The sequence below is a fragment of the Haliotis rubra genome, unplaced genomic scaffold, assembly GCF_003918875.1.
Source record: "Haliotis rubra isolate DU_JTF1 unplaced genomic scaffold, ASM391887v1 Scf198, whole genome shotgun sequence".
Lineage (NCBI taxonomy): Eukaryota > Metazoa > Mollusca > Gastropoda > Lepetellida > Haliotidae > Haliotis > Haliotis rubra.
In genome coordinates this window covers 591,880-604,315 of record NW_025765980.1, presented here as the reverse complement: position 1 = coordinate 604,315, position 12,436 = coordinate 591,880, and the positions used below count along the sequence as shown (strand labels likewise).

General features: G+C 39.3%; 2 protein-coding genes across 4 annotated transcripts in view; one reads left to right on the top strand and one right to left on the bottom strand.

The window, feature by feature from the left end:
* LOC124275073 (serine/arginine repetitive matrix protein 1-like) overlaps positions 1-10,274 on the top strand; it is a 49,450-nt gene extending 39,176 nt beyond the window's left edge. For all 3 annotated transcript variants that reach the window (XM_046710550.1, XM_046710547.1, XM_046710549.1), the window contains exons 3-9: positions 4,833-4,917; positions 5,225-5,314; positions 6,199-6,553; positions 7,172-7,256; positions 7,608-7,651; positions 7,807-7,892; positions 8,211-10,274. In XM_046710550.1, the coding sequence (XP_046566506.1) occupies positions 4,833-4,917; positions 5,225-5,314; positions 6,199-6,553; positions 7,172-7,256; positions 7,608-7,651; positions 7,807-7,892; positions 8,211-8,300 (835 nt within the window). In that variant the 3' untranslated portion in view covers positions 8,301-10,274. The remainder of the gene's footprint in view (positions 1-4,832; positions 4,918-5,224; positions 5,315-6,198; positions 6,554-7,171; positions 7,257-7,607; positions 7,652-7,806; positions 7,893-8,210) is intronic.
* Positions 1-12,436, bottom strand: part of LOC124275074 (set1/Ash2 histone methyltransferase complex subunit ASH2-like) — a 105,414-nt gene that overhangs the window by 61,980 nt on the left and 30,998 nt on the right.

Here is a 12,436-nt window from a genome sequence, read left to right as displayed (position 1 = left end):
TCAAAGTTAACACTGACCACACATCAAAGTCTATATTCCACATCTTGTCAAATCCGTGGAGATCCAGGTTAGAATTGGTCTTCAACAACCCATGCTTGTCATACAAGGAGACTAACGGGATCGGTCAGACTTGATTGACACTTGTCAGCATATCCCAATTGCATAGATCGATGCTCGTGGTGTTGATCACTGGATTGTCTGGTCCAGGCTGAATTATTTACAACCGCCGTCATATAGATGGAATATTGCTGAGTGTGATGTTAAACAACAAACAAACAAAACCTCATGTCAACATGATTCCGATGTTCGTCATCAACGTCATCCACAATGTATTTGAATTTACGTTAAGTCTAGCATCAACCTAGGGACATGATTTGATCTAATTCCTTTACAACTGATCTTGTTCTGGAGATAAGTACTATTACCAACTTAAAGGGAGGTATTGATAACTGTATCAGTCTGTACAATGACAGACTGCCAAACCACGCCCCGCCTATCAGTCATATGTAGAGTCGTTTGGTGACGGACTTGTTTATTTAGTGAGTGGTTGACTTAGTGAAAGGTTGAATGGATGAATGAATGAGTGAACAGATGAGTTAGTGAGTGTTTAAATGGTTCAGGGAGTGAACAGAGTGAGTGAGTGAGTGAGTGAGTGAGCTATTACAGGGCTCCAGATAAGGGCCGTATCGGTGTATGTACGGATAAAAAATATGCATGATACGGTAGGAAATAATTTAGAAAACGTAGCACATACACACCACAGCAATGGTGTATGGTCTTGGAATCATTTACAGACGTATTTATCTGAAAGAGTGTTGTTTTATTGTTTATTGACCTGTTTACACAAGAGTAGCAATGTTGTGGTGCATATATGAAACGAAACACAAGATTACTGATACGCCATTAAATTCCATTCAGTACTCAAAATGTAGTCTTAAGTTTATCCAGTACTCCTATATTGAAAAAATAAGGAGTACGTACTCCTGATGTTGAAAAATTATCTGGAGCCCTGCTATTAATTAAACTAACAATGTACATGAAATTTCACAACACTATTATTAACATTAAAACACTCACAACATGCATTACAAACTGCACAATTCTACAACTTATATATTTAGTCCATAATTCATCGGTTCTCTGATCTCCAGACCTCTGAGTGTAACAATATCTCACTCATATCTACTTCTGTAACATTTACAAGAGTTACCCAATGTGTGTTATCATATTTCCTCCTGATGGCTACAAGGCTGAGCAAGCTTCCTGTGTACCACAATGTCCATACCAGGTCTGATACAATCAGCAGAATGTCTAAATCTCTATCCCCTCAGGCAGGAAAGACCAACACTGAATCCACTCATCAAAACAGACCCTCTATCATTAAAAGGCAATCTTACTCCTATTGGTTCTGACCAAACTTTTGTGATGAACTTTCTGCCGCACTAATGATAACCAGTAGTAACTAATTAACTGAACTCAAGAAGGAAGCATTTCTTAGTTCATAAATAAATATATAAGGAATAGAGATCTAGTCTCAGCCACAAGCTATTTCCTGATGATGGCAATTGGGATATATTAATTTTTTCTCAGCCAAGATAAAACTCTGAGTTACACATTCCTTGCTTTTCATCATGCTGTTGATCACTGGATTGTCTGGTCCAGACTCGATTATTTACAGACCGCCACCATATAGCTGGAATATTGCTGAGTGCGGCGAAAAACTAAACTCACTCACTCACCCCTTGCTTTTCAAAAGAATTGACTTGGTAGTTGCATGTCACGTCGATGCTCATAATACCTGAACTGATAATTTATAAGTTGTGTCATATCTCTATTAATATATTAAGAGCGTCATTAAACAACACACAAAATCATAAGAATGAGAAAATAAATAAATATTTTAACATTAATCATGGTAGCTGAAGTACATTTCCCCAATATTGTGTGTTCTAATGAAACATGGCTTTAAGTCAATCCAGTAATCAAAGCAGTGATAAATCCAGAAATCAATCCGGAATATGCAGCATTCAACCCCAGTAATCTAGTCCAGTTTTCAACCCAGTAATCATTCTCGTACTCAATGATGTAATCAATCAAGCATTTATTTCATACAGCATTCAATTCATAATGAAAGCATGGTTTAATCCAGCAATCCATGCAAGAATTCATAATTAATCCGGTAATGAAGCATTTAATCCAATTATCAAGATCACATTCAACCCTGTCACCATTCTATTATTCAGTCAAGAAATCAATCCAGTAATCAAGTCAGTAATGAATGAAACATTCCAACCAGTAATCAATCCAAATCTAATCATACAGCAGTGGTTATTACTGTACATGTCCAAGCTGGATTTGATTAACATACTTATTTGATTGGATCTCCAATTCCTCACATCCATAGGTGAATATTTCAAATGGTAAAAGACTAAAATAGAAAGTGAAACAATGCTGAACCATGTTCTGTAGGATTTCCTGGTTGGTGTAAATACAACTCTATCTAGTTACAGTCCCACTTCTACTGATGCCAGTATTTACATAACACATCCCTGACAAGCAGTCTGTCCAAGAAGCCAGCTACAACAATGTTACACATCAGGGAATCTAATTATGTGGTCAGCTTCAGATCAATCATGTTCCCCTGTCTGATGTAACAGCATGTTAGTCTGAGACCTCCAGACTCATCAGGATAACCAGATTAAACCACTCGTAGATACGGAAATATAACACCAGCAGAGATTATAGTCAGAGACCACCAGTGGTCTCAGTAACACCAGCAGAGATTATAGTCAGAGACCAGTGGTCTCAGTAGAGCAACCACATCACCTCACTGGTAGATATGGAAATATAACACCAGCAGAGATTATAGTCAGAGACCAGTGGTCACTGTAGAGCAACCACGTCACCTCACTGGTAGATATGGAAATATAACACCAGCAGAGATTATAGTCAGAGACCAGTGGTCTCATAGAGCAACCACATCAGCAGAGATTATAGTCAGAGACCAGTGGTCTCAGTAGAGAAAACCACATCACCAGTGGTCTCCAGTAAGAAGCAACTCCCACATCCTCCTGCAGTGTAGAAATATAACACCAGCAGAGATTATAGTCAGAGACCAGTGGTCTCAGTAGAGCAACCACATCACCTCACTGGTAGATATGGAAATATAACACCAGCAGAGATTATAGTCAGAGACCAGTGGTCTCAGTAGAGCAACCACATCACCTCACTGGTAGATACGGAAATATAACACCAGCAGAGATTATAGTCAACCCACTTTAAGATACGTAAATATGAGAGGCAGTAGCTTATAGTCCCTCACTAGTGGTCATACCAGTATAACACCAGCAGCAGATAGTCAGAATAAACACAGGTAGAGATCACCCTCAATCAGAGAGACCTATATCACCTCAGTGGTAGATACCGGTGGAAATAAACACAGGCAGAGATTATAGTCAGAGACCAATGGTCTCAGTAGAGCAACCACATCACCTCACTGGTAGATACGGAAATATTAACAGCACAGTCAGAGATTATAGTCAGTAGAGCAACACATCACCTCACTGGTAGATAAGAAATATAACACCAGCAGAGATATCGAGACCAGTCAGAGACCAATGGTCTCAGAGAGCAACAGTGAGCAACCCACATCACCTCACTGGTAGCGAAATATAACACCAGCAGATTATAGTCGAGACCAGTCAAAGACTAGTTGTCATACCACATTACCTCACTGGTAGATACGGAATAAACACCAGCAGAGATTATAGTCAGAGACCAGTGGTCTCAGTAGAGCAACCACATCACCTCACTGGTAGATACGGAAATATAACACCAGCAGAGATTATAGTCAGAGACCTACGTTCACCCCAGAGTAACCATATCACTGAACAATACGGACATTTAACACAAACAGAGTTGATAGCATAAAACCATACCGACTCATTGACACATTCAATAGATCAGAAATCTCTATTTCAAACTATTGTGTCTCTTGTTAAGAAAACGTTAATCCAATACAGAGGGAAGCTATACATAAAATGTCAGTCAGTGCTGGCTATTGTCAGTGAGTGATCAATCTTCCTGAGAACATCTTGACACAACACATCCTTGCTGCAAAAGTCTATGCATCATGACATAATGGCCTATTTATTTGGCATGGAGGCAATTAACTCGAGCGTCCCAAGCATTCGGTGGTCTACACAGTTGTCCATGTTTGCCCTGGCAGTGAGCCAAACACATGTCCGAGTTGCACCCATGTCTTGCCGCTCTCACAACTACAGAGTAAGGTGACGACTGATACGAGGTATTGTGTGGGCCACACTCACCCTTAACCTTTAAACACAGCAACATCATGCCAACATTCAAAACGTATAGGAAATATTACGCACTCTCAATATACAACCAGAAATGTGCTCTCTACATTAAACTTATAAACCTGGACAGCAAAATTATTTAAATGTTTCCCAAGTATAAAGGTGTCCTAATTGAATATCCATAAATAAATCAGATTTTTATGTGATGTTATCATATAACACACAAACAAAACAGAAAAGTAACAAACTAAAACAACAAAATATTGACTGAGGTGAAACTTCAGAAAACAAAGATAATGTCGACACGTTTCAGCTTTTGACCGATGGGATTAAATTTTGGAACATTGTCTCACTCTAAGCTTGACAACACCAACTGTGGCCATCTAATGTCTCAAAGATTGAATCATTCCAGTCATAATTTAAAGTCTTTTAGCATAAGTATTGCATGTATGATCATTGTAAAAGTATGTTCATGCAACAGTTTAGACTTGTCATGTAAGAAAATTCTCTTTTCAGAAAAACTGAAAATGACAAATTGCTGGAAGATGATGATTTGGGGGATTTCTCTGTTGTCATGAGAGAAACGGAGATACTGAAGTCTGTGAGTAACTTTCCCTGTCAACCAAACGTTCTACATCAGTGGGACTGAAGCTTAGACTTGTTGATAAGAATTTCTCGTTCCTAACCTTTTTCTCCTCCCAATTGCATCACTACAGTAGATTTAATCAGTCTATTAGTCTAAAACTTGCGAAAATCTCAAGTGATTAGTTGTTATATTCCAAACTCTTGCAACCAAAAATCAGCCAGTTGCAGTGTTCTTGTTCTCTAAATACTAATGTTTGTGTAATGTTGCTAATCTGAAGTCTTCTTAGAGACATCCTACCTAACATTCCGCCTTGACTACACAGTTCAGAAAACCTCCACCTCCCAAGAACCGAGCCAGGGCAAGTCGGGCTCCCCGCATGAAGGCCGCAGCTTCCAAGGAAGATGGCTTCTCAGTAAGTAAATCACCCTCAGTAAATACTGGTGGATGGATACATGATTCGACAGCCATTTTTATCGTATTTGTTTCATCCGGTTTGTCATTCAAAATCTCTACTAAAGTTAGGCGTGCCACGATCATGTCATAAGTAAAATCACAACCTGGGATTAGACGATCACATTGTGTGGCCTGACTGGTAGTCTGTACCCGGATGACAAAAATATTGCTCATGCAGTCAGTCACTGGTTCTCAGTCCTTGTTGCAAGTTACATACTGAGCTGACATAGCTGGAAAGTGGCGAAATGTGGCACGTAACATTCACTCGCCACAGGAATTTGCAAACACAATCAACCAAAATACCAGAATATACACTAAAAGTGATGTTCTTCTAGCTGATAAAACAGAAAGCTGAATGCTGTACTAAAAGAAAGTTAGAGTCCGCCTCGAGAACGGAAGGTCGCGGGTTTGATCCCCGACCGCGTCATACCAAAAGATGTTAAAATATGGTACTTGTTGGTCCCTGCCTGGCACTCGCATTAATGGGTCAACAAGGACTGGTCGGCTCGAGTCAGTATAATGTGTGTCTGCTTCACTGCGGTATGGTATCTCAGTGGGCTAGTACTATAAAACCAGCTTAAGTCTGGGCTAGTACAAGCAGCCGCACATACACATACACACGCATGCACATCGTCATATGAGCAAAATATTCTCAAGCACGACGTAAAACCCAATTTCACCTCACCTCACTAAAAGTAAATCTTGATCTCAGTCCTAAACAGGACTTACTCACTGAGCTGATACAGCAGTAATGTTGCTGACGGCCATATAACATGCACTCACTGTAGGAACTCAGTAAACGAACTATAAATCAACAATACTAAGTCTGTGATGTTCTTTCAGTTGATAAAGGAGGAGGGTGAAGGCAGTATTAAAAGCAAATCAGGATCTCAGCGCAGTTCGCCCGAGAAAAAGGACAGCAAGGATGAACTCTGTGAACCAACAAAGGAGGAGAAGCGTAATTCATTTGAGGCCGCCAAACTTATAGTGGACAGCATGTTTGCTGAGGTGAAGGACAAAAGGGAGACAACTCCTGTAGTGGTTGAGCCAGAAGAGCCATCCAAGGAGGTGCCAGAAGAGGCGAGTAAGGCGAAGAGCGTTCAGTCTAATGGAGGAAATATATTTATGCAAATAGATCCGACTGTGAAAATAGAAGATCCGAGTGAGAAGAAGACGAGTAGAATACCCGTCAGATCTTGTAAGTGAAATATCTTTCTGTGATAATGATACAATGATAATGATCTGCTTTATAAAATATATAAAGAAACTTCTAACACTATGTCCTTGGGGCACTAATCCATCACCTGTGCTTCAAGGCAGTCGGATAGCCTTCAGGCTAATAACTGTGTTGGATTCAACCCATGGGTACATTCCGGCTACCTAACTATGATATTGCTGGAACATTGCTACATGCTGCATAAAACTATATGCACTCACTTACAGCAAGAGGAGTGACAACAAAACACCACATAATATTTAGATCACAATGTAACATTGTCTTAATGATGTCATGATACAATTGTGGAAATAATGTGCAAATGTATAATTCACCAAATCTACAAACTAAAGTATTCTCACAGTGCTACATTATTCCATTGGTCAATGGATAGTAGCATTCGTACAATCCCAGCTCCCTGTATAGCACAAGAAGGGTTTATATCACATTACCATCAAGTAATTAACAAGATTTCAGTGGTACCTAGTTTAAATAGTATGGTTGGTAAATACAAACTTAGAACAGGAGCTGGACTTAGTTTTCTGAATATCTGGAGTCTTTCAAGGCCTCCTTCACATGAAGTGTGACAATCTGTTGCAGCGCCCCAGTCCTCCCCTCCCTCATCCTCCAAAGAAGGGGCCAGTCTCAGGCCAAGCAGCGCCAACAAGGACCAGAGGAAGTTCCTGTAAGTCAAAGTGAACACCCCTTTCCTTCCACCATCAATGAATCCAATACACAGATCAACCTCCAAATCAGCTTTTAAAGGATTAATCTTGGATTCTTAACTATGTACCCTGAGTAGACATATTTGGAATTGCAATATTTTGTTTAAAATATCTTTCAGCTGTTATATCTTCATCTATTGTTGTCATATTCAATATAAAACACCACTTTTAGAAGATAAGATTTTGTTACTGATATTTTGTTGTGTTCTTTCCCATATTGTTTATATCAATCCTTTAAAGTGACAGTACTGAAGCCCTGAATGTACCGGTATAATAGAAATAATTGATAAACAACTTCCTTCTTTCTTCAGGGTTCCTTCAGTGCATGGAGAACAGATGGACCAACTTGTTAAATGTAAGTCTTCTACACACAGATTTTATTATTCTTAAGGAGACATTTAACATGATTTTGTGTAATAATGTAATCAAACCTAACACACTATCCATTAGAAGTTATAGAACACTCAATTCTTTCATATCACTGTACTTTATCTGTCATGCTATTTTCAGCTCTGAAAACGAGGTTAAAAGAAGACAAGCCCCCAACTTGCCAGAGTGCTCGGAACCTGGCCACAAACAAGGTGGTTCCCTCAGGGGTAGGTAACTCTAAAACATCACTGGTACATGTACACCAGCAGATGGCGCAGCACAACACTGTGAGGGATAGGGAGGCAATAGCTGACAATATTCCACCTGAACTCTACATATTGGGTTGTTTTAAACAACTTATAAACATAATTTCAAAACTTTTCGAAAAACATATTATCCTTTTTACTTTTATTAGTTATCATTGTGATATCATCATCTCCATTACAAACTTACATCATTTTTTTATACCAACACATTTTTACTAAGTCAAGGAGTACTATCAACATTCAGCAAACACCCAAACAATGTCTTATTCTTTGTTGCAGAGTGAAGATGATGTGGAACCTCTTAGTCGAGAACGATCTCATTCTGACCCTACGAAGAATCTCCTTGGCGTGAAGCAGACGCACGTCTGACGTCCTGGAGGATCTCCAAGTGCCCATAGACTACTCCTGTCAATGTCGCTGTAGACATATCATTGTGATATCCAGTGCCTTGAGAACAATCATGCGACACAACAAAGATCTCAGACATACGTCTGGATCGGAAACAATACTGTCTGGACTGCCCACTTTCATTTATAAAATCTAAACCTTGATAGGTACACAACATATCATGCAGGCATATCTACTTGCAGATCAATGGAAGAGAGTGTCAATGTAAAACTTCCAAACCAGGACCAGGTTTCACAAAGCAGTCTTAGTACTACAACTGTCGTAATGTCAAAATATAGAGTAACGACTGAAATAACAGCAAGGTCGCTTTGAAGGTAACACAAAGAAGCTTCTGGGTCTATGTTGCAATGCAATCATACTTCTACGTCTGCTTCCACGTCTGCTGTTGCTGTAGGAGGCAGATTCAAACAAGCCATGGTTTGAAAGGCACAACACCTAGTTCCACATAAAAAGACAATATCAACTTTGGCGACCATGTTTGGGTATTATTAGTGCTACAACTGTCGTAAGTCATAAGTATGAGTTACGTCAGTCATAGCTCCATATGGCTTACGAAACTGATCTAACCTGGAAACGCCTTGCAAGTCACAATATAGTTTTAGTAAATATAATTCATGTTGGCGATATTTTTTTGAAGATCATAGTGTTACAGCTTAGCGTTTATATGAAAGTATGAGTTACGACAGTGGTAGCAGTAAGACTGTTTTACGAAACTGGTCCAACCTCAAATATTTTGTATCCTGTAGCGTCAAATTGAATGGATAATTTAGTTGGTGAGAACGTCTGAAAGCATGTAGAGTAGTCTCATAGATCTGTAGCCATGAATCAAGCGTCCAATGAAACTGGTGGCCAAACACTCACTCAGGCACACGTTAAGCATTATTGGGGTGAGAGTAGGCAGATGAAATGGTAGGGCCACCTTACTGTAACGCCACTGTTGACATCATATATACCCATTGTTACCATGGTTACTTGAGTTAATTGTGTTAAGTTTGTATGTTTGTTTTTTTGCTCATCAAATCATTTCCTGCTGCCTGAAATATTGGGGCCTAGTCAGCACTGATATCCTGTTAACGCAAACCGCTGCTGTAAAGGGAGATAACTGGTGGTATTGTCAAACTATGTTGAAACCATACTTCTTCTGTATTATAGTTGGCAGAGAAGGATATAAATATACTAAAATCTTTGAAATGAAAACATCTCACTATGAGATCAGTCTAAAAATTATAAGCATGCATTTGACCCATGAATAAAATATCCTTGGCTGTTTATAATCCCCAACACAACTCAACTCAGAATTTGGTTGTTTTCTTTTGTCGAAATATAGAAGTGCTATTAACAACTGTGTTAATCTGTTTTGAAACATGTTGATATCAGTGATGTGATCTACAGTGCTGTACGAGACTTACATGATTGACACCTGTCAAAATATTCTGGCTAATAATGCATGCACACTTGACACAAATCTATTTCTTAAATTCATTACAGAATCTAGTGTTTCATAAAATTATGATACGAAAAACCCAACAATGTCACAAATTCAGATTAAAAATACACATTAGTCAGGAAGTCTGGATACTCTGACAAGACATAAACGTGTCTTGGTGCATCATGAAATATCTGATTTGATCTCAAGAGTCACCATTTGTCGTACACACGTCCTCTCATCTACGCGTCATGAAGCCACTGTGTAATACTCCTGCGTGAGTTGCAGTCCTAACCTATGCAAGACATAGCTGACAGGTCACATGACTTCCGACTTAGTCCACCGCTATCAATGTGATGTACATAGAGTTGTTTCCCTTTCTTGGTTGACAGGATGTTTTGCTTGTTATTTGCAAGTAGGTCAACTACTTAAGCTTGTACAGAATATGGTGTATTTTTTAAACCATTATAATGGTGCCTTACCAACTGAATAAACTTGGTTAACTGAAAGTTTTACTGGGTTTTTTCATGTAAAATGGGTGAGTGAGTTAGAACCACTTGTACATTAGTTCTCTTATATCACAGGTCAGCAAACTGAGGTAGAAAAGCCTGAAGTGATGCATTTCTCAGATGTTTAACACTTTCAAGAAAACCACAAGAACAGATCATTGAGGCACCTTAAATGCTGAGGCAAAGATTCCCTCCTCTACCCCTTCCCAATTTCGAGAGACACCAAGGACAGCAGTTAAAGGAACTGAAGCAACAAAACACATCAGGGGAGATAACTCTGTATATCTCCATGCCTAACCTTCACTCGGATCAAATTGATTAACTCTGCTTATTCTGCTACATACATCAAAACAGAAACTAGATATACATTTTGATTTGAAGACAAAGGCAAACGGAATCAATCTGAAAAGTTGTATGAGCTTCATAACTGTCACCAGATTAGATTGTGTAAGGTGCACAGTACCAGTGTGATTATGTATTCCAACAGGCACTCCTATTGAATGTGCGCAGTGAAGAGTCGAAAAGTGAATGAGTATTTAGTTATTTCAGTTTATTGGATAAGAAATGGGGACATTCATTGGAAGCAAAGCAGGTCATAACATCACCACAGCACACCAACACTGATAGTGAGTGAGTGAGTGAGTGAGTGAGTTTTAGTTTTACACCGCTTTTAGCAATATTCCAGCAATATCACGGCGGGGACACCCGAAATGGACTTCACACATTGTACCCATGTGGGGGATCAAACCCAGGCCTTCAGTGTGGCGAGTGAACGCTTTAACCACTAGGCTACCCAACTGCCCAACACTGTGTGGAAGTGGACAACAGATCAAAGGAATGCTTATTATAACTAAACACAAGTTAAATTTGTTGACAATCAACAATTATGAACACATGTAGTTAAAACATCAAAGAAAACCTTTTTACGGTTGTTACAAGGCAAGGCTGCTGTCTTCTGTGAGATATCTGTGATATACTTAATAAAGTACAGATTGTTTGTTTAAGAAGACCTTGCTATTAAAGACTTCTTGCAAATTAATCAAAACGTTAGTTAGGTGGTACCTATTGGGGTGGGATGCTAATATTACTGATAAAGTATGCAGATTAAGTAAATATGGTTCCATTTGCTAACAACGAATGTGTAACATGGGTTAATAAAATGTCTTGGAGAAATTGGAACCATTTTAGGAATTGGTCTCATCATGTGCATTAAAGTAGAACACCCCCAGTGCTTCCATAGAGCCACTAAGCATGTCAACCCTCGGCAAACATTGCAGTCCACTTCAGTGTTTTATGTGTTCGAAGTGACAAATGACATCTGATCTGGATGTCTGGCTGAGACTTGCCTACTATTCTTCAGTTATCCAGTCAACACTAAAACCATCAACATCATATCGTCTCAGGTGCTCTTTCAAAAAATGAACTCCTTGAAACAAACCTGCCACCGTCTTGTTACAGAAAGAACCAGTTACAAAAACTGAAGTGACAGCACTATATAATCAATGTTGGCAAAGTAACTGAACTGACCTGTAAATGAAGACAACACTTGTGTACATATAACCAGTGTAGGAAAGATAGCCCGTCCCAACGTCCGAGACGGGTGAATTTTGTGGAGGACGGGTTAAAAAAATATCTAGTCCGTCCTCATGTCGGGTCAATTTTAGCAAACCAATGACATATATATAATGATTATAACCTTTTTGAATATTTACTGCCGAAGGTGTTTTATTTATATTTGGAGGACAGGCTAGATTTTGGCAGGACTGGTAAAAAATTTGACCTGCCAGTCCTGTGGACAGGCCAGATTTTCTACATCTTTCCTACACTGATATAACAAAGGTAAAAAACGGAAAACACTTGGTTCTCAGGTAAAGTGAGTGAGTTGAATATTACGTCGCTCTTAGCAATATTCCAGCAATATCACAGCAGGGGACACCAGAAATGGGCTTCACACATTGTGCCCATGTGGGGAATCGAACCCAGGCCTTCGGCATGATGAGCAAACGCTTTAACCACTAGGCTACCCACTGCCCCTCTCAGGTAAAGACTCTCAAAACTTTATCCAAGTTCAAGTGTGAAGTGCTATGAGATAATTAGCAGTGGAATGCCCTTATTTCTATTGTCTTGTGCCTGAGAACCAAGTATTTAAGCTGTCAGCGTAC